Source organism: Dunckerocampus dactyliophorus, chromosome 8 (assembly GCF_027744805.1).
Source record: "Dunckerocampus dactyliophorus isolate RoL2022-P2 chromosome 8, RoL_Ddac_1.1, whole genome shotgun sequence".
Classification (NCBI taxonomy): Eukaryota; Metazoa; Chordata; class Actinopteri; order Syngnathiformes; family Syngnathidae; genus Dunckerocampus; species Dunckerocampus dactyliophorus.
The window spans coordinates 25,594,621-25,617,600 of NC_072826.1; the positions used below are offsets into that span (position 1 = coordinate 25,594,621).

At 42.3% G+C, this 22,980-nt stretch overlaps 2 protein-coding genes across 7 annotated transcripts in view; one reads left to right on the forward strand and one right to left on the reverse strand.

Annotated features, from left to right (window-relative positions):
* Window positions 1-914: 914 nt before the first annotated feature.
* LOC129185957 (cytochrome c1, heme protein, mitochondrial) lies at window positions 915-3,384 on the reverse strand. The gene is made up of 7 exons (XM_054783667.1): window positions 3,254-3,384; window positions 2,264-2,454; window positions 2,047-2,173; window positions 1,803-1,960; window positions 1,574-1,734; window positions 1,409-1,509; window positions 915-1,325 (listed from the first exon to the last, which is right to left on the reverse strand). The coding sequence occupies exons 1-7, from the start codon at window positions 3,332-3,334 to the stop codon at window positions 1,221-1,223; spliced, it is 924 nt and encodes a 307-aa protein (XP_054639642.1). The 5' UTR covers window positions 3,335-3,384; the 3' UTR covers window positions 915-1,220.
* A 13,902-nt stretch (window positions 3,385-17,286) lies between these two features.
* Window positions 17,287-22,980, forward strand: part of raly (RALY heterogeneous nuclear ribonucleoprotein) — a 42,200-nt gene continuing 36,506 nt past the window's right edge. For 5 of the 6 annotated variants that reach the window (XM_054783660.1, XM_054783663.1, XM_054783661.1 and 2 more), the window contains exon 1: window positions 17,287-17,403. In XM_054783660.1, coding sequence (XP_054639635.1) covers window positions 17,293-17,403 — 111 coding nt within the window. In that variant the 5' untranslated portion in view covers window positions 17,287-17,292. Of the gene's footprint in view, window positions 17,404-18,673; window positions 18,755-22,980 lie in introns of those variants that run through there. The other variant, XM_054783665.1, reaches the window with a different exon arrangement.

The window sequence follows — 22,980 nt, forward strand, 5'->3', positions numbered from 1 at the left end:
TGTGGGAGGAAGTCAGAGTACCCGGAGAAAACCCACGCACACGCAGGGACAACATGCAAACTCCACACAAACGGAGATATGAACCCAGGTCATTCAGATCTCCTGGCTTGCTAACATGCTAACCACTAGGCCATTGTGCATTTTCTCTTAATATTCTGAGTTTATCCTTGAGGATTTACTGCACAGTTTTAGAATGTGCCGCAGGCACGAATGGCCTCCAGCCCGCACTTTGGACACCTCTTTTATGCCCATAGCAGTCAATGACAGAGAAGTAATGTTTGCATCATGAGATGGTGTACTGTCATGCATGAAGTTCATTTTACTACAGAAGGTACGGTTCATTTTGTACCATGGAAGAAAGCAGTCGGTCAAACTCTTTCCTGAGGTCATTTTCATACCTTCAGGTACCATAAAGGGAGCTACTAGTTCTCTAACCATGATTCTCAACCAAAACATGACTCCACCTCCATGCTGATGTCACAGCCTTGTTGGGACATGGTGGTCACCCACAAACCCCCCACTTCACTAACTGCATGAACAGTCCTCATTAAGCCGTTGCCGGCTGTGCTCTGCAATCAGTCACAAACTTCTTCACAGTAAGATCATCACGCTTAAGTTTTTGTTCAATACTGAATGTCTTCATGCCTAGTCCCAGGCATTGCACTGTTTGACAATCCTTTTTCTTTCCCATATGGTTTGAGACCTGTACCATGCTTAATAATTTCTTCAGTAGTTTTCCTTTACTTGGGTTCAACTAGCAAACTAATGACAAGGTTCAGAGATCGATACCAGTAATCCGAAGAGCCCCGAGACACCATGCCATCCATGAATTTCATTGAAAAACCAAATATGTAATGTTTGATACTAAAATCCTATTTGCATAATTTGGAATGCAGTGTAAAGAGACAGGAGTGCTAAGCAACAACACACCGAGTTTCCTTTCATATAATTTATTTTATACAGTAAAACAGAGGTCTGATCCTCACATGATGGTCGAGTATTTAACAAACGGACAATCAATCGACCAGATGTTGACACACGTCGACTGGCGCCAGCAGAAAAACAAAACTGTGAAGCGCACAACTCGTTCCATACAAGCGTGCACCTCAGCGCTTCACAAGTTGTTTCTGGAGGAATACACTGAGAAAGGCGTGTGTGTGTGTGTGTGTGTGTGTGTGTCCAGCTCCACCCTCAGTCTCCACATGGTGGGGTTGTGTGCCTTATTTGGGCGGCCTGTAGGCGATCTTTCTGCTCTTGAGCACAGACCACCTGTGTCGCTTCATGTAGTAGATGAGTGGAACCAAGATGGCCGACCCCATCAGCAGCTGCACCACAAAGAGATGAAACATATCATTCAAGCTGTCATGCTCATTCACGAGTGTGTGTGTGTGTGTGTTTGTGTGTGTACCTTGAGTCCCATGCGTTTGCGCTGGTCGTGCTCCGGCTCCGCCGCCCACCTCAGGAAGGTGCACACGTCCTTAGCAACCTGGCTCATGGTGGCGGGGGTTCCTATGGCAACAGGATTGGTTGTTTGTTGCGTTGGCATGTGTGCGAGACATTGATGACGTCTTACCGTCTTCATACTCCAGAATCTCGTTGTAGATGGGCGGCGCCATGCCAATGGCCTGACCGGGGAAGTAGGGGTTGTAGTAGAGCCCCTCCCTCACAGTCACACCTGCCGGGGGCTCGCAGTAGCCTGTCAGGAGGCTGAACACGTAGTCCTCACCTCCGTGCCTGAGGGAGAAGGAGTGAGTCGTCATATATGCGTTCTGAAACCTTCCTGTTGACGCTCGGCATGTTACCTGGCGTTGACGATGTAACTGAGGTCTGGCGGGAGAGCGCCATTGTTGGCTGCCCGGGCGGCCTCGGGGTTGGGATAGGGCTTGGGGAAGTAGTCGGACGGCTTCCCGGGTCGGGTGAACATCTCCCCGGTCTCATCGGGTCCATCTACCACCTCCACCTGAACACGGGAAGTCATGTCACGAACGCTGCCAAAATATCAAACATGGTTTTTATGGACTTAAAATGACTGAAACCAGAGCTCACTTCCTCAGCGATGGTCTTGACCTCGTCCTCCGTGTGCGACACCCCCACCAGGTTCCTGAAAGCCAGGTACTCCATGCTGTGACAGGCCGAGCACACCTGCTTGTACACCTGGTAACCACGGCGAATGCTGCAAGCACGCACGCACAAGATGGCAACACGTTATACACAGCGACTGGGGCGGACCTGTAAGTCAAGTCACGTGACCGCGCAGCTCAACCTGGCGTGGTCCAGAGACGACAGGGGTCCGGCGTGGCTCCACGGGTAGTTAGGTGGGTGGAGCTCCAGGTCTGAGGCTTTGACAGACTGGTGCAGCATCATGGCCAGCCCCGCCCCACCAGCGGTGACCACGCCGAGCGTCGTCAGGGCAACTTTCTTGCTGCGAGGCAGGCTGGCAAAAGACATGTTGGCCTGTGTGGGGGTAAAAGCACAGAAACAATCCTATACTCTTGAACACATCAATGTGATGCCATTGTGATTTGATACTGAACAAGCCAGGGACTATCAAAATATACTGATATCAACTTTAATCATTAACCAGCAACAACCACGTCATTCATTCAAGAAATACGTGCCGAATGACCACTTACCCCCACAATCATATACCACAACGTGGCAAAAAGCGTCCTTTCACATTAAAATACGAACTAATACGCCAAGCATTAAGAAAAACACACTAAAAACAGAGCGAGGACGCGCACGTACACGCGGCTGGCTGCTAACCGGAAGTCCTCTCAGTCCTTGACATGCTAACCCGTTAGCATTCAAAGGCTTAGCACAGCAATGAGCGCAACCAGTCCCAGTCTATGTGCCCTAAAGTCGGGATCTACACACGCATAATCACCGCAAACAATTTCCTTGTGTATCTAACATCGCCGGAAGGAGGAGATTAAAGCCAAGCTAATTGATATTGAACGCCAACAAATCAGCTACCCGGTGCGATTGGTAGGTATGGTCAGCCGTTATTATTACACATCGGTATCCTTTATATGAGAGCTACTACTGGACGATTAAGATCTTCATTTAATCATACTTCATTTAAGTTGATGTCACATTAGTATGGTGTGTCATAACGTGGGTGACCTTGTCTTCCCCGCCGGTTGCTAACCAGGCTAGAATTAGCTCGTAGTCAGGGCGCCCCACGGCGATACTAACCGCAATTTATCATAAACGCGCCATGCAACTTCTAAATACTGCGGTGTGTGTGTACCTTTGGGGTCTTGATGGTTTTCGGAGTGCCGAGGAGGGCTCTCCCACTGCTGGAGAGCACCACGACTCGTAACGCCGCCATCTTCTCTCTGCAGCTCTCTGAACTCTGACAAATTACTGCTCTTCCCCACACGCCGCATTTCCGGTTGAGACCTTCAAAATATAGTCCACCGACTTACTGGAGCTATTCGCCAAGACGCCCCGGGTCAAGACTTTCGAAATAAAAACTAACGAAATACTGCCCCGTTTTGCAATGCGTACCATATCAACTGTTAAATTGAGAAGTTCACAGTCGTCGAGAGACCGGAAGCAGCTATGCTTATACAGTACTGGACATTGCAAGCTTTATACAACTATGTTTTGTAACACTTTCCCAAATCAAGGTGGAGCGTCGATAAAAGCTATTTTTGTCACTACAGATGTCATGTGTCTGTTTTCTTTAGAGAACACATTTCACACATTCGGCAGCAAAGTGGTTACATTTGATTTGAGGTGGCTTTAAAACATTTGTTTTACTGGTAGCGTGTGGGTTTGATACTGAGCACGTCAAGCAAAAGAAATAAATCAAGTGTGTAAAAGCACTTTTGGTAAGAATAACAACACTAAAGCTACTAACATTGTAAAAGTTTCCAGCTGGGGTGAGCATTGAGCTCTGCATTCCCCTAAATCACCAACAAGAGGCGCTGTTGACCGACTGAACTTGAAAAGTAAGACTGCGTCTCAATTGGTGCACTTCCGCATGTGCACTTTTTGCCTTCTGAGTGCATAAGTGCGCTTACACTGGGCTGCAAGGTGTATGTACCCGGGTGTTTGGCTCAAAACCTCCACAATCGTGATTTTTAAATTCATTTTAATTGAATGTAAATAGTCAATACCATTAAGGCATAAAGAAATAACAACTTGTAACATAAAAATAGCCCATAATGTTGAGTGCGCAGTGCTGGACCACACTCAATTGGTCCTAAATTAGGGACTTCTTTACTAGAGAAATCCAAACTCCATATCATAATTGCTCTCTTGGGATCAAAATAAAACAATCAGAACAAATAATCTAAAACCTATTCTTCAAAAAACAGTGGCGGAGTCAGAAATTTTTCATTGGGGTGGCCAAGGTGAGACCATTACTCACATAGGGGTGACAATATTTACATTAATAAACAGGGGATCCGATCGAGAGCAAACTGGATAGAAGAAGGGGAAAGAAATTCGGCTTATTTCTGTCCACTAGAAAAAAGGAGGCAGGAACAAAATACACTAAAGAAGCTCATAATTGATGACAAGGAATGCTTGGATCCTGCTAGAATTTCAAAGGCAATTTTCCTGTTTTAGAGTCAACTGTACTCCTCTTCCTATTCTCATACAGATGCAGAGGCTGTTTTTCGGTCTATCAAAGGACAGATACCTATGTGATGCAGAAATCCGACCGGAGGAGGTAGAAAGAGCTTTGAAATGTTTAGCTTTAGACAAATCCCCAGGCTCGGATATGGCCTCACAAGTAACTTTTATAAACACTTCTGGATTCATCTGAAAGATCTAATGTTCAATTTGCTAAAAGAAATCTGCACAACGTTGATTTTACCAACTACAATGAAGCAGGGAGTCATAACACTAATTCCCAAACCTGGCAAGGACCCAAAGCTAATAGACAACCTCCGCCCCAAAACTCTAGTAAAAAATGATTAAACAAATTCTCAGCCATTTTTATGCAAATACATTAAAAAGCGGTATTGAAGATATTATTTCAGACACGCAATCAGGTTTCATTAACGGATGCTCAATACACAACAATATAAGACTTATACTGGATTTACTTGACTACAACCACCTAATAAAAGTTGGTGGCTTTATTTTGTTTCTAGACCTTTTTTTAAAAGCCGTTGACACGATTGAACACAAGTTTATGTTTCGGACTTTAGAGCTAAGCTATTTAGCTTATACTAACAGTACAGTTGTATTACCACATGGTACATCCCCAAGGTTTTTAATTGATAAAGGGATCACTAATGCAGTTTTTACTATTCATTGTAGCAGCAGAGATGCTCTCTATTCTTATTAAAAACTCAAATTATGAAAAACTAACAGTATTGGGAAACAGATTAATAATAATACAGCAATTTTTATGAAAAGCTGTGATCAACTCTCTAAAATTCTTGATACAGCAGTTTTTTAGCCCTAAAGCGTCTGGACTAAAATTAAATCTCAATAAATGTGAATTACGACCTATTCATAATTCCCATCAGTCAACTATTGACAACATTCCTTTTAAAACCACTGTCAAGTATGTAGGCATACACATAACTAAAGATATGGACCCTTTACTAAACGTAATATCTGGAACAAGCTAGAGAAAAGCAAAAGTCATCTGAATTCTTGGTCTCCGAGAGACATCTCCATCTTAGGTAGAATTTTTCTTCCAAAAGTGGAATGCATTTCTTTCTTTATCATTTATCTATCCAGCTTACTCATTATCAATACCTAAAGGCGTAATTAAGGCCATTAATCTGGTCGATTTCAATTTCATCTGGAAAAGGAAAACACTACATTGAAAAAGGTACAGTGGTTCAAGAATATAATGAAGGAGGCCTTAAGGCTATAGACTTTGAGAGTATTAATGGCACAATCATAATAAACGGGTTAAGACACTATATTAAACATCAACACTAATTTTGGTTTTATATTCCTAATGAAATCTTTAGGAATTTAGGAGGCATTGAATTTCTCCTGGGCCGCACGGTGGTCTAGTGGTTAGCATGTTGGTCACACATGCTACCTGACCTGGGTTCGATTCTCCCTTGGGCATTTCTGTGTGGAGTTTGCCTGTTCTCCCCGTGCGTGTGTGGGTTTTCTCCGTGAACTCTGGTTTCCTCCCACATTCCAAAAACATGCAGGTGAGGTTAATTGGCGACTCTAAATTGTCCATAGGTATGAATGTGAGTGTGAATGGTTGTTTGTCTATATGTGCCCTGGCAATTAGTGCAGCGTGTACCCCGCATCTCGCCCGAAGTCAGCAGGGATAGGCTCCAGCATGCCCCTGCGACCCTAATGAGGAGAAGCGGCATTGAAAATGGATGGATGGATGGATGAATTTCTCATCAAATGCGACTATGACCTAAAGAAAAAGCTCCCCGACAAACAAACATTGTCAGGTTTTGTTATATTGGAAAATGATTTACAAACACAATTTCAGTCCCCCACACTACAATATGTTTTACATAACCGCAAATCTTTATTTTTAGAAAACTGGCTTGAAAAAGGCAGATGGTCTATAATTGACTTGATGGATCATACAGGAAATGTGGTACCATTTGAGACTTTTAGTTCCAAATTGAGCATAAATGATAAAAAGCAATACAGAATGGTGGTTGATGCAATACCTCAAGTTGTTGTATCAATGGCATACCAATTATATACAAATGGTGTAGATCCAAATCTCCCCTCGCATTTGGTGAATGGTAAAAACATATCAGACTTTAAACAAACCAACTTTATCATTCGACATACACTTAACAAAGCATTTTACCCATTTCGTCCTCCCGAAATTCAATTCTATTTTTTTTTTTTTCTAGAAAAGAAGCTGACCCCGCCTCTCGCCCAAAGTCAGCTGGGATAGGCTAGAGCATGCCCGTGACCCTAGTGAGGATAAATGCCATACAAGATGGTTGGATGGAAGAAACAGAACAACTAAGATCCAAATTCTACAAATTTCCCATTACACCAAAAGCCAAAGAGATTCATTTTAAAGTACTCAATGGAATATACCCTTCTGCTCATTTTCTATGTAAACGTTTGGAATTTGAATGCAATAATTGCTAATGCTGAAACCCATTTGTTGAAACTACAGAGCACATATTCTACGAATGTATGTGCACTAATGCCTTTTGGGAGGATCTACACCATTGGTTATCTAAACATATTCATATTCCCCACTTTAAATGGACAATGTTATGTACGGTTTCATTGGAAAAAACTTTTTGCATGATCTGGTAATTAACTCTATTGTTGTTTGGGAGTTTTTTATACACAAAAAGAAATTCCTAAAGACTACACCAAACTTCATTGCCTTCCACAAAGAACTGTGCCTCTTCTTTTCTTCATTGAAACACGTGAAAACAAAGAATGCTGTGAAACTCCTCAAGATGGTAGAAGACTTTAGACTCATGGAAAACCACTAACGTTGTGTCTAAATTGAAACATTTAATTAGTTTTGTTTCTCTAGACTTTATTTTTGTATATCCCCCCTCTTTCTTTTCATTTGTTATTCGTATTTCTTGTTGTTGAATGTAATGTTATTGACTTTAATAAAACTGTTATCAAAAAAACAAAACAAAAACAAAACTCTAGACTCCATGTGTTAACAGATTTATGTGCTGAATCAGCTTCAGTATTGAATTAAAAGTCAACATAGTGAGGAAAAGTAAAAGTAATTGTGGAAAACTTACCTACCGCTTGCAGTTCATGCAAGACGCGGTTATTATTGTTTGTTGTCTCACAGCTGTGGGGGTGGCCACTGGGGTGGCCGAGAGTGACCAAGGGTGGCGACGGCCACCCCTGGCCACCCTGTAGCTCCGCCACTGTCCCCAACATTCCAAACCTACTTGACTTCTCTTTAAGTGACACAATTTTTCGGACTCCAAGAAAAGAAAAGTAATATGAAAATATAATAATATATCCATCCATTTCAATTTAGAGTCGCCAATTAACCTAACATGCATGTTTTTGGAATGTGGGAGGAAACCGGAGTACCCGGAGAAAACCCACGCAAACTCCACACGGAGATGCCCAACAGAGATTCAAACTCAGGTCTTCCTGATCTCCTGACTGTGTGGCCAACATGCTAACCACTCGGCCACCGTGAGGCCCTGTAATAGTATAATATAATATAATGTAATGTAATGTAATATAATATAATATAATATAATATAATATAATATAATATAATATAATATAATATAATATTTTTCAATCACTAATGTAGTTTTTAAAAAACCAAACCATCCTTCCCCACCTTTCATCACAAAGGCCTCTCCACTTCTTTTCATCTGTAAAATTGATGGACTAAAAATCAAGCTGTGGAATTGTATCTTATTAGTAACCATGTGAATGTTTCACAAAACCCTTAGTTTGTTATTAAATTATTAAATAAAGATTTTTGGCATTCACAAAACGTGTTCTTAACTCACAGTTCTTATGCTCAGGAGGACTCTTACGCACAAATACAGCTTGCACTTTCAATGCGCAATCGCCCTCTTGATGGATTTTGCAACCTAATCCCAAAAAATGTAATGCAAATAAAATATCCCAACAATTATTTATCATCAAAACAACTCAAATATACTCCATCGATAAATATATATTCAAATCCCAATTCATTCATCCATTTCCCTACCTCAATCGCAAACGGTATCACTCAATTAATATCCAAATAATCTCAGATTCGCGACAAGATTCTGAATGTTGTTGCAAGTTTCCCTTGAGGTACACACGACTCCTACATTTTCCGAAATTCCTCCGTGGGAATGCGCCTGAGTCATGGCGCAGCATGCGACGGATGGTTAATCGGTGCATAAAATGTTAATTTCTTGCCTTTTGCATGTTCTTATGTGGCCATTAACTTATTTTACAGGTGATCGAGGCTATGCCCTGGCACCTTGGCTCATGACACCATTGAATAATCCGCAGACCCCAAAAGAACAAATGTACAACCAAAAGCAGACACGTACACGCTCCTGTGTGGAGCGCACCATCGGTATACTCATGGATGTGTTTGGACACTGCAGGTGGAAGGCTGCTCTACAAACCAGAAAAGGTACAGTAGGTTTTGTAGTATTTAATATTAGGTTTTAGTTTATTTATGCTTTGGAATGGCAAAAAAATAAGAGGCAAACATTCTGATTCTTTGTGAAGGCTCTCATTAATCCAGGAATTCTCCATTGCAAATATGTTTTATTTGGTCAACTGGATAAATAATTGATTCTCTGTTGTTGCAGGTGTGCAGGATCATAATGGCCTGCTGCGTCTTCCATAACATCGCAATGAAACGCGGTGTGCCTATTGCGCACGTAGTACCCCCAGATAAGGACATGCGCCCCAGCCACGTCTTGAGCTAGAGCACGGGGCTGCTGTATTAATTAGGCAGCGTCTAATCAAATGTAACCACAGAAAAAATAAATTGTCACACACAAACTATGTATTTTGACTTTATTTTTCCATCATGATTGTGTAAATATTTTCGCCTCCAGCTGCCTGTTGCGCACGGCACATTTTTCACCTTATATAGGAAATAATAGGCGGTGACCTATGCAAATTAGGCCTCACATGCACGTGCATCCCTGTTGGCATTCATCAACCTAAGAACACCGGTGCAAACGATTATCCCTACTTAAGAACGTGTCGTGAATGTGGCGCAGTTTCCAACCCGCACCTTCTTAAGTACACTTCTTAAGAAGACTTTTAAGAAGATGTTCGTGAATGAGGCCCCCTATGTTCCTACCATCACCTGTGGTCATGAGCTTTGGGTAGTGACCGAAAGGGCAATATAGTGGATACAAGCAGCCGAAATGAGTTTCCTCCCTAGGGTGGCTGGGCTGTCCCTTAGAGATAAGGTGAGAAGCACGCTGCTCCTCCACATTGAGAGGAGCCAGATAAGGTGGCTCGGGCATCTGCTCAGGACGCCCTGGGGAGGTGTTCAACGCACGTCCGATTGGTAGGAGGCCTCAGGGAAGACCCAGGACACTTTGGAGAGACTATGTCTCTGAACTGGCCTGGGAACGCCTCAGGATCTGCCGGAAGGAGCTGGATGACAGAGAGAGAAGTCTTGGCTTCCCTGTTTCAGCTGCTGCCCCCGCGATCCTACCTGCGATAAGTGGAAGAAGATGGATGGATTGACAGATCAAAATAAGAAACATCCTCAATAGTTGGCATCTCGGCTACTTAGCGCATATAAATTGAACAACAGAAGAAGAAGAAGAAGAAGAAGTGTGTAAATATTGCGATCATTATTTCCAGTAAGTGCATAATGACAGTAATGGATTCGGGACAGCACTAGAATGTCAAAAATGGCGCCCTCAGGAAGCAAGTACACAGTAGAATTAATTGAAGTGTAAGTAAACACAGCCACTGTCTACATCTTCATGCTTTCATCATCATTCTGTCTTCTAATTGCCTCCTAAAGTCTTCCTTCATCCTTCATCTGTCTGCTGAGGACCTTCCAGATGTCTTCTTTCAGTGGGGGAAGGCTTTCGGAGCAAAATGGAGACAAAGGTGGCAAACAAATTGATGAAAAAATGTGTTGGCTTTGAAGAGCACAGAATAATAATCATAATATTATTCAAAGGTTCACTTGATAAGAGTATGGCAGCGTCTTTATTATATTTACTGTTTTTCCTTTCAAGGCTCTCATCTTCTTCTTATGTCTGTGGAGTCACGGGAGTGCAGCCTGAAAGTTCCCAAATGGAACAAATGGAAGACGACATTGCGCATTTTAAAGCTTCAATAGAAAACAACAGTGAGGAATGAGGTCAGTGTGTGTTTGTGTTGCATATATGTTTATTACTCTTGTGTGTAGTGCTTGAAGTGAAACTTTCTTTGCTTAAGCTAAAGCTGCTGAACTGCTTTGCAGTGTTTTCATTGCAGCAAAGACGATCTTTGTTATTTTATCTTTGAGGTCAAAATGTTGTCCCGACTTGTGCTGCTCTTCTACTTTTATTTTAATTATATTTTTTAAAGTAAATTTTAAAAAATGGGGGAAAAAAAATTCAGCTAATTAAAGGTACAGGCCATACACTTACTCTCTTGCTCTCTCTGTCTCTCACACACACACACACACACACGCACACATGCACACACGTACACACACTATCAGTATGTGTGAAGGCTCCTCAGGGAACATTCAATTACACATGCTGTAAGCAATTAGCAGCGGCGCTATAGACAACAAAGTGAACGATGGTGCGTGCGCACACACACACGCAGATCAATAGTCTGATTGAGAAGACAGTTGCTGGAGTTAACAAACCTGCTGATTGGTGTGTGTGCGTGTGTGTGTGTGTGTGTGTTACACAAAGTTAAAACCCACTCTTACTCTCACTCCTGAAGTCAAAATCCAAAATGTCTCTTCCAGCAACAATGTGCTCAAACGCAGCAACCACACACACTAAAAGCACACTATTATTTTTTGTTAGTTGCCAGGCAAACATTTGTGTCCTGCCCACATACCTGTTAAAAAAAAGCCGGTCCATACAAGCAAGGCAGATGGATCCACTGCCCCAGACAGCAAAGCAAGGACATGGAGAGTTGGCAGTGAGACACTACAAATACGTCATTTACTATTCATGGTAGCTACAGTATGTTCACCACCAGAAAGTAACTGAGGCGCCCATAAAAATGTGTATTTTTAACAAATGGCTCGCTCATCCCCCTCCAAATCCTCAGATTTCAAACAACATTTGCAATAAAAGTGACTGTTGTGATTATTAGATTAGATTCCGCTCCAGAACTCTCTCCTTCTCTCTTCAATTACCATTGTTCACTCTTTACGTGTTTATGTGTCATAGTCTCTCAGTAACTACTCTACTCATTAGTTCCTCAGTAAGAAGTGTAAATTTATGTGCCTTAGTCATTAGTTGCTCATTAGTTTTTCATTAGTTCCTCAGTAACTAGTCTAAATTTATGTGCCTTAGTCATTAGTTCCTCATTAGTTGTTCATTACTTTCTCATTAAGTAGTCTAAATTTATGTGCCTCAGTCATTAGTTCCTCATTAGTTTTTCATTATTTCCTCAGTAAGTAGCCTAAATTTATGCACCTTAGTCATTAATTCCTCATTAGTGCTTCATTAGCTCTTCATTAGTTCCTCAGTAACTACTGTAGTTTTGTGTAACTTTTTGTAACGTGTGACCTATGGCGTTAATTGGTTCCAGACCCAGTGTAAATTTATGTGCTTTAGTCATTAGTTCCTCATTAGTTTTTCATTAGTTCCTCAGTAAGTGGCCTAAATTTATGTGCCTTAGTCATTAGTTGCTCATTAGTTTTTCATTAGTTCCTCAGTAAGTAGTCTAAATTTATGTGCCTTAGTCATTAGTTCCTCATTAGTTGTTCATTACTTCCTCAGTAAGTAGTCTAAATTTATGTGCCTTAGTCATTAGTTCCTCATTAGTTTTTCATTAGTTCCTCAGTAAGTAGCCTAAATTTATGTGCCTTAGTCATTAGTTCCTCATTAGTTTTTCATTACTTCCTCAGTAAGTAGTCTAAATTTATGTGCCTTAGTCATTAGTTCCTCATTAGCTCTTCATTAGTTCCTCAGTAACTACTGTAGTTTTGTGTAACTTTTTGTAACGTGTGACCTAGGGCGTTAATTGGTTCCAGACCCAACCGTGATAAGTGAATTTTTGCAAATAACACCCCTATAGTCACCTTTACACTCCTATTACCCAATATAGTAGACATAATAAAAGAAAGTAAGACCTAAATAAGACTCATGCGTGTGTGTGTTGCTGTAAATGTGTTGCGGTGTTAGGGGAGCAGAGTGGGGGGCGGACAGGAAGTGACGTCGGGTGGTCAGAGTTGAGTTTTAGGGATTATTGTGCCTGTTGTGAGATCATTCAAATTTGCAATAAAAGCTGATCAAGTCTAGTGCTTGTGTGTCTCAGCGAACATTACGGTAACATTACTGACACCTAGTGACCAGTTTAATAGGACATATCATTGTATTTTACTTCATTTAGCCATTTTTATGCTTTAAAATGCTTAATTTAGGCATACAATATGTCAAATTTGCTTAAATATGAATTTTTGGATTAATAATAGGCCATATTGAACAACAAAACAGCATGATTTATTAATTATTGGTAATATACTTTGGAAAAACCGTGATATAGAGAAGCCGCAAAATTTGAAGCACAAAGTGGGGTGGGATTTACTCTATGTATTCAATATGACACCGAAATGTTGGTCTTTTCCTTACCGTCCTCTGCAGGTTGGTTTTGGTGGGGCACCGCCCCGCTTGCCCTGCTTGCCCCGCTTGCCCCACATGCAAGTTGTTCACCGGTCTTTATCAGCCCGTTTGTCACATTTAAACCATGTTCCCGTGTCATGATGTGACGATTGTGACGAGGAGTGCTTCTGACACCCGCAATGAATAATCGATGGACTGACGCCATTAGTGTCATCTCGTCATGAGCGCGACTGCTCTGTCAGAGGATTTGGTTCATTAAAAGATGACCGGCATGATGGCTGTGTGCGTACGACACAGCTCAACGAAGGAGGACGCTGAACTCGGCTGTCCTCTCCCTGTCGTCTTGTGTTTTACACTGGACTGATGATGGAAGGACGCTCAGTGGACTTTATGCAAAGGCTAAGAATGACTTTACAGATGATCAATTCTATTTCTAGCACACTTTCACTCTAGAAACAGAATGCTGGGGTCCTTGTAGGAATGGTGAACAGGCTGGTGCACTGATTGGGTGTGTGCGTGCGTGTGTGTGTGTGTGCTTACTCACACAGCACAGTGACATTTAAATCATTGACTTTAAGGCATTGGTTCACATTTAAAGGTGCTGTGTTTGCATGCTAAATACCAGCTTCTTATCTGCTCAAAGCGGAAGACTCCAGAGACACCAAATGCTGGCTAGGGGGCTGATTTAGTAAGTTTACCCCCTTATAAAGATATGAACAGTCTTTCGTTTTTATAGTAGGTTAGGTTATAGTAGAGAGAGAATGTAAAGAAATCCAGAAAACATTAAATAAAGCTTATAAAGTCATTTGTATTAGAGCAAGCATTCTGACCCCCACAGACCAGTTTTTATTTTAGTCCAGTCCCTTTAAGAAGGTACTCCTCATCTCAACTCATCATGTGGATAAAATACACCTGTCACACAAACACTCTCTTCCATTCAAACCTGTCAAGATTGTAGATTTAAACCAGATTGGAATGGACTACAAGACCATCAACAAGATTGTAGACCTGTCAAAGACTGGAATGGACTAAAAGATCATCAATAACATCGTAGACCTACACAAAACTGGGATGGACTACAAGCCCATCAACAAGATTGTAAACCTACACAAGACTGGAATGGACTACAAAATCAAAAGATTGCAGACCTGCAGAAGACTGGAATGGACTACAAGGTCATCAGTAAGACTGTAGACCTACACAAGGCTGGCATGAACTACAAGATCATCAATAAGATTGTTGAGCTACACAAGACTTGGAATGGACTACAAGAACACGAACTAAATTGTAGACCTGCACAAAACTGGAATGGACAACAAGACCATCAACAAGATTGTATAACCGCACAAGACTGGACTAGAGTACATGGCCATCAACAGGATTGTAGACCTATCAAACACAGGAATGGACTCCAAGCCCAGTAACAAGATTGAAGACCAACACAAAACTGGAATGGACTACAAGATCGCAGACTTGCACAAGACTGGAATGGAGTAGAAGAGTATGAAGAAGACGCTTGGCGAGAAAGAGAGCACTATTGGTGCAATCATTGATAAATGGAAGAAATCCAAGCTAACAGTCAATCACCCTCACTCTGGACCTTGATTGTGAGAGAAATTAGGGAAACCTAAAAAAAAAAAAAAGGGAAGCCCACAATGACAAGGGAGGAGCTGGTTGATTATGTCAAGGGAGTTGGGAGCACAGTCAGCAAGGAAAGCATAAGTAAGACGCTTTGCTGTCATGGATTGAGATCCTGCAGTGCCTGCAGGTCCCCCTGCACAAGAAGACACATGTACAGTACAGACTCATCTCAACCTTTGACATGAAAACACCTGAATGACTCACACAAGGCTTGGGAGAATGTGATGTGGCCCCCGGTCCGCACTTTGGACACCCCTGTTCTAAGAAGTAAGTGGACGCGAAAGGGATTTGTATTTTTTTGAGCAATTATTAATGAAGAGGAAGCGAAGGAAGTGCGTTTAAATGAGAGGATGTTAGAAGAAGTGCAGTCCAGCAGAAATGAAATCTTCTCTGACTGAATGACTGCTGAAGTTCACTCATGTCCCTGAGCAACACCACAGTGACACTTTACACTCCATCAGCGCGTGTGTGTGTGTGCACATGTGTGTGCGTGTGTGTCCTGTGGTACCAATAAGCCACCGTGAGATAAGCTCAGATGTCTGCAGCCTGCAGCTTCTTGCTCTCAACACCTTTTGGCACCGCTGCACAAAACAGACGACGCTCTGCTCGCACGCCAATCGCATGGCCCCAGGAATAAAATGCTTAGGTAATTAGAATAAGCAGTACTTTGTGCAAAGATGGATACCACAACAATAAAGTCGTCACCCTCGATGTGAACGTGACATCACTTTCCTTCGTGAACAAACATGCACTGAGCTTATCCGCGTCGGGTTCAAAGACAGGGAGGTAATTAACACATGCACACGCACGTTGTCTGCTCTTTGTGCACAAAAAGGAAACTTGTTTTTATCATAAACATCTGCCTTCTTTGTTCAACAGTTTCATTGATCATAAGTCTCCTTTCTAAACCCATAAGTCATTTCAAAGCAGGGAGGTGGGTGTGATTAGAGCTACACGCGATGATGGATGATGACTGTCCACAAGCACATGACTAACAGAAAGCGCACTGTACTGCGTCAAACTCTGTAATATTTTGACCTTCTCACATATATCTGTACTTTGTATTTGCTATGTGGAAATTGCTATGCTATGCGGTGATGTATTAACCCTTGAGGCCCCTTAAAAATGGCGTTTTTAGTCTTAGTTACCGAAATTATGACTATTAGGGCCACCTGAAAAAAGAAAACTTCAGAGGAAAAAAGTATTCCCGTAAATTTAAGACAAAAAATCTTGTAATATTGCGAGAATAAAGTCGTAGATGTACGACTTTATTCTCAAAAGCTCAGATTTTTTTTTTTTTTTCAATGTGGCTAATACTCGGTTGTACAAAACGGTCCCTCTCCTTTTTATGTTTTATGCCTGTTTTCTCATAACAGCCCTTGATTTTTTTTTCAATGGAGAAAAACCCAAAATGTGCAATATTTGCCAAACACTAAGTGAAAAGATCAATATGTGAGGTTATTTTACAGCCTTGACTGGGTCAATCATTGATTTTTGCTTGATTTTTTATTATTTTGGACATTCACAAAAATTTTTTTTATAATGGGCGTATAATGGGAGATATACTGTAATTGGTCCCGTGGGTAAGGAGCGGAGGCATACGGTATCGAAAAAACTCCTTTTTTCTCCATCATATTTAAAAAATAATCAGAAAAAAACAAATACTGACACGTTTAATACAAATATTATTTTATTTTTACCATATGCTGCGGGCCATTTAAAAAAACATGCAGTGGGCCGAAAATGGCCCCTCAGGGACCAAATCGGACACCAGGGTAAGGAGTGCAGGCATACTGTATATGAATGAATATTAAAGTCTCCTTTTCTTTACATCATTAAATTTAAAAAATCAATAAAAAAAACGAATACTGACCGTGTTTCATACATTTGGTATTTAATTTTTATCATATAATGAGTGCCAATAAAAAAAAAAAAAAAACTTTCGACACCCTTGCTATGTGTAATTTAAAAAAAAGAAAGTTGTACAGGTCGTATTTTGTCCCCCACCCCTGATATCAAATACAACACAATATTGAAGAATGAACCCCACCCAGTAACCATGGCAACCGCCTCAGTAACATCTTTATTCGCAACCTCAGGTTGCTGCACAGGGCACCGTTGGGACAGTAAAGAGAAGAAAAGCTTCTGCCAATCTGCTTGTCAAAAAGGTACTAGAAGCTTCCACCTGCTTGACATTTGCACGCAAGTTGGACCTGCTCCTCGGCGGAGCCCCCAGGGAACACTCCTCCTCCAAAGCGGCACCTGTTTGGACGGCACGCGTCCAGGAATGCGTTTAACCTGCTGCACGTCTTTTGTTGTCATGGTGACGGTCATGGAGGGATGCAGGTGGAGCCACCGAGGACTTGTCAACATATGTCAGCGCGGCACGGGAGGGTTCCCCACTTCTGGTTCTTGTTGCGGTCCAAATGCGCTGACTGTCAACGCTCCAATGACGCATGGAGCCGGCTGGCCCCTCCTCCCCGCATCCCTCCATCACTCCATGCACGCGTTCACTCATCAGAGGAGCAGCACTCCTCCTCTTCATCTCCTCTGTGCAAAGGTCAGTCTTTCCTCTTCTTTCTCTTCTAATATTTTAGCGACTTTATTCCTGCATGAACCTTTGTTTACTGTATGTATCATACAGTATGTAGCAAAACGCCATCTTTTTATAATGTGTATATACGAATATAAGCATATGCATATCCAGTCATGCATTTTCTTTACAACTTATCCTGTTCAGGGTCACATGAGCTAAACTTACTTGGAGTGCAAACAGAAACCCAAAATGACAACAAACTAACAAACTTCCTTATGTAATTTCCATGCCGAAATTGGTGTATTCAACAAATAAGAGTTCGCATTAAGTAAAGACTGTGTTCCACAAAAAAGTATTGTGCACTTATAATGGAGGTGGAGGTGTCTTTGAAAGCCACTAAAAGGCCTGTCAGTGTGATAAGTGGACATTCCACTAATCTTCATTACAGGAGAAGAATACCGGTGGGAGCCATTGAATACAATACGGAAATAAAAAAGCACCAAGCGTCTATATGTTCTCATTTGGAGACATTCATCCCCTTCCAACACACAAAGTGTTGCTGATCCAGCAAAGCTCAGGAAGCTCTTGCAGAAGATTGCGCCTTGTTAATTTTCATTACAGAATCACAACTTACCAGAATCATACCTGTAGGAAATATCATTGCAATTATACACTCCTGATCAGAATTTTAAGACCAGTTGAAAAACGGCATTGATGTACATTTTGCACTGTTGGATTTTAAGGAGGTTCTAAATAGAGTTTCAAAATGCAAACAGAAGAAATGGAAGTGAGACAAAAAATGTTTGAGTAAGTAATTTTTTGTAAAAAAAAAGCATTCAAGGCTGTTTATCAGCGAATCAAAAGTTTAAAACCATAGCTAAAAAAACAAACTAAAATAGAAAAAGAGCCCCTAAAGTAGAATTAAAAGGAGTCAGTAATGAGTAGCTGCACCATTCTTGTTCATCAGTTGAAAAATGACTTTGGGCATGCTTGATGCCAGTGTTTCCAGGCTAGTGGGAATGTTGCTCCATGTGGTGAAGATGGCTTCACGGACGGCGTCCACTGTCTGGAACTGATGTCCATTTTTTGAAACTTCTCTTGCCATCCATCCCCAAATGTTTTAGATCAAGGGAACATGCAGGATTGTCCAAAAGAGTGAGCTTAATCCTCTGGAAGAAGTCCTTTTGAAAAAGCCAGTCATTACCACACAGACGAGGGCCTTCAGTCATGAGGGATGCCCCCTGCAACATCTCCACAAAACCAACTGCCGTTTGACGCCCCTGGACAACCTGAAGCTCCATTGTTCCATTGAAGGAAAAAGCACCACAGATCATGATGGCGCCACCTCCACTGTGCCGCGTGGAAAACATCTCAGGTGGGATCTTCTTGTCATGCCAGTAACGTTGGAAGCTATCAGGACCGTCAAGGTTACAGTTTTTCATCAGTTTTAAATATCCCATGTTTGTTGCGGCTGCTCACCTGTTCACGTTATGAACACATCACCCCTTTGCTTCCTTCACTCCACTGAGTGCCTGTTATTTTTAGGATTCATTTTAAGATTTTATGGCTTGTTTTTAAATGCCTAAATGGGCTAGCTCCCTCTTATTATAGTGATTTGCTGACTTTGCACCCTCCTGCTTGAGCACTGAGGTCTTGCAACCAGTCTCTTTTACATTGTCCCAGGACTAGACTAAAAACAAGAGGAGACAGAGCTTTTGCAGTCGCAAACCCTAAACTATGGAACTCCCTCTCCTTGCAACTCAAAACTGATCCTTCTGTGGAGTGTTTTAAATCAGCACTAAAAATGCACCTTTATACACTGGCTTTTAAGACAAGCTAATTTAGACATTCTTATCTGTTTATTTATTTATTTATTTATTTGTCAAACGTTTTAATTGTTCTTCTGTTTTTTTAAACCTGTTACATGTTTCCTATTTTAGCTATTTTATTTACATTTTTATTTTCTTGATCTGTACAGCGCGTTGGGGCAGCATGAACTGTTTGTTTTAAATGTGCTTTATATTGCTCTCGTGCAAATTCCCAACCACCAGCTTTGTGGCGTTGAAGGAGACCAGGCCTTTGAAGATGTTTTTTGTTCTTAAAAGCCTTTTCTGGCAGATGCCGTTTGATGATTATTGGACTGCACTCGGCACCAGTAACAGTCTTCATTTGAGCATCGTCCTGTGTCTTGACAGACAGCCAAATAGGGTCCTCCAGCTCAGTGTCAGTGACATTTTTTTGGGTCTACCACTTGACTTTTTTGTTCCATAACCTTCAGGATCTTTGAAGAACTTTCAAATGACTGTCTTACTGCATCCAACCTTAGTAGCAATGGCACGCTGCGAGAGGCCTTGCTTTGCAGCTTTGCAATCCCACCGTGTTCAAAGAGAGAAAGCTTTTTTGCCTTTGCCATCAAGAGATCATGACACTCTGAATACCATCCATCCATCTTCTTCCACTTATCCGAGGTCAGGTCGCAGGGGCAGCTGTCTAAGTAGGGAAGCCCAGACTTCCCTCTTCCCAGCTACTTGGTCCCGAGGCGTTCCCAAGCCAGTTGAGAGACATAGTCTCTCCAACGTGTCCTGGGTCTTCCCTGAGGCCTCCTACCGGTTGGACGTGTCCTGAACAGCTCCCCAGGGAGGCGTCCAGGAGGCATCCCTCCTAGATACCCAAGCTACCTAATCTGGCTTCTCTCAATACGGAGGAGCAGCGGTTCCACTCCGAGCTTCTCCGGGATGACAGTGCTTCTCACCTTATCTCTAAGGGAGAGCTCAGCCACCCTATGGAGAAATCTCATTTGGTATTTTCTTGTCCTTTCGGTCACTACCCAAAGCTCATGACCATAGGTGAGGGTAGGAACGTCGATTGACCAGTAAATTGAAAGCTTTGCCTTTTGGCTGAGCTCCCTCTTCACCACAACGGACCGATGCAGAGTCCGCATCACTGCAGACGCTGCACCAATTCGCCTGTCGATCTCTCATTCCATCCTTCCTCTCTCGTGAACCCTGAGGTACTTAAACTCCTCCACTTAAGGCAGGATCTCATCTTTGACCCGGAGATGGCATTCCACCCTTTTCCCAGCGAGATCCATGGACTCGGACTTGCTGACTCTCATCCCAGCTGCTACACACTCAGCTGCGAACCGATCTAGTGAGAGTTGAAGGTCACGGCTTGATGAAGCCAGAAGGACCACATCATCTCCAAACCGGAACCCCTCAACGCCCTGGCTAAGCCTAGGAATTCTGTCAATAAAAGTAATCAACAGAACGGTGACAAAGGGCAGCCCTGGCGGAGTCCAACCTCACTGGTCCGACTTATTGCCGGCAATGTGAACCAAACTCTGTCACCGGTCATACGGGGAACGAACCGCCTAAATTTGGTACCCCATATTCCCGGAGTACTCCCCACAGAATTCCTTGAGGAAGACTAGTTGGGCAAACTCCCATGCACCCTCAAGGACCCTGCCGAGAGTGTAGAGCTGGTCCACAGTTCCACGACCAGGACGAAAACCACACTGCTCCTCTCCAGAACCCCTGAATAAACCTTACCAGGAAGGCTGAGAAGTGTGATCCCACGATAGTTGGAACGCACCCTCCGGTCCCCATTCTTAAAAAGGGGGACCTCCACACCGGTCTGCCAATCCAGAGGCACCGCCCACGATGTCCACGCGAAGCTAAAGAGTCGTGTCAACCAAGACACGCCCACAGCGTCCAGGGCCTTAAGGAACTCCAGGCGGATCTCATCCACCCCCGGGCCCTGCCACTGAGGAGTTTTTTGACCACCTCAGCCACCTCAGCCCCAGTCTGAATACCTGACACAAAATCACATTCAAACCACATTTTTGCAAGATTTTGTCTTTTAAAGGCTGTACTCTTTGACTTTTAATGAGCTGATGAACAGCCTATTTCACTTGAATGCTTTTTTGTTGTTGTTATTGTTTTGTTTCACTCCCATTTCTTCTTTTTGCATTTTGAAGAATACTTAGAACCTCCTTAAGATCCAACAGTGCAAAATTCTTGCAATTTTTCAGCTGCTCTTAAAATTTTCATCAGGAGTGTACAGTATATAATGTATAGCAGGGGTGTCCTGGAATACCTTTTTGTTCATTAAACACACAAAAATCAATCCAAAGCAGTTCAAGACATCAGAAAAAGTTTAATCGTATAAATAAGAATCTGTGCTTTGTGTTTCGAGGGTTAAAGGTCAAATCAATGATGCTGAGTTTGCTGATGATTGCTGACATTGCTGACATCTTCATCCCGCTTCCCCACTGTGTGTGTGTGTGTGTGTGTGTTGCCTGGACCAAAACAAAGACGTGGATAAGCTGACAACACGCATGATTTAGTAGCATGAAGGGCAGCTTATCATTCCACGTATACCCAGGAGAATATTCATGTATTTGGCCAGTGAGCGTCCATCAGAGTGTCACATATTCTCCCGGAAGACATCATCAGAGTGGGTTGAAAAGGTCAGCAAGGTGAGGATGTGGGGGGGAGGGGTCCACACATTAAGGACATTAAGCTAAAGCTGAAGCTAATGCTCCTCATCCTGCTTGCTGCTACTTACTCCCCAGGAAATAGGATGTCTGGGACCAAGCAGGAAGGACTAGAGGAGGGAAGGAGGCGATGGCAGGAAGATGGAGGAGTGTCAGGGTGAATGAGATTTACAGATGAGGAAATTTCCATCCAGCCATTTTTGCTGACCGTGTTGTGATTTCTTTGTGAAAGTAATGACGTTTGTCTGTCAGAGATACACAAAAAGGGCAGCAGGGAGCGTGATAAACAGCTTTAATAGAGAACACGGCCCCTTGATGGCACCCTCCCCAGCCTCCAAGAAAGTCGAGGTAATTTAATGACATTTTTATTTTATTTGTTCTATAGTACCAAATCACAACAAATGTCATTTAAGGATACCTTTCATAAATAACTATTAATAGTAATATTAAGCAAACTAAATATCCTTATCTTATTTACATGATAGCATTCATTTCTGTCTCGACATGTTTACAATCTTCGTACAGCGTGCGAAGGAGCAATCACATCAATTAAATGACACATTTATTAAACTATTTTAAATAAATATTATATATATATTATTTATTTTGACTTTGTTGACTACTTTGGAGTCTTTTTCTGATGAAGAGACTTTTGGCCACTGACATGGACACATGTTTCGCTCTTCTCAACGAGCAGCAGGTGCCGCTGTGGGCCCCTCCCCCACCTAAAAGCACTCACAGATGGCTCAGTTTTGTTTTTGACCAAAAAAACGACAAAGTGTTTTGCTTTTTATGTTTTTTTAATGCAAAATTGATGAGGACATCGCCGCTCCCCAAACCTCAAATAGATTGCAGCGCTGTGGGAAAGACTGGAATCACTGACGTTGTGAAAGGCAAGCTGCTGATAATGTGATGTTTGGATTTAAAGGCACAGTATGCAATGCTGACTGACATGAAGATGGTGTCGTCCTCAGTGAGATTCTTTGCTGCATGACCTCTGATGTGACGAGAGATGATCAAATAGAAGAGAAACAAGACATTTGCGTCTTCACTCTGATGTTGAAAGCATGGCAGATTTCATGGCGATGAAAGCCTCTAATGGACCA

What these genes read in the sequence shown, in the direction of transcription:
- LOC129185957 (XM_054783667.1), bottom strand. Translation starts at nt 3,334, where the DNA reads ATGGCGGCGTTACGAGTCGTGGTGCTCTCCAGCAGTGGGAGAGCCCTC. An exon ending in AGTTACATCGTCAACGCCAG is followed by an intron (nt 1,735 to 1,802) that starts GTAACATGCCGA and finishes CTTCTCCCTCAG; the next exon opens with GCACGGAGGTGAGGACTACG. An exon ending in GATTCTGGAGTATGAAGACG is followed by an intron (nt 1,510 to 1,573) that starts GTAAGACGTCAT and finishes CTGTTGCCATAG; the next exon opens with GAACCCCCGCCACCATGAGC.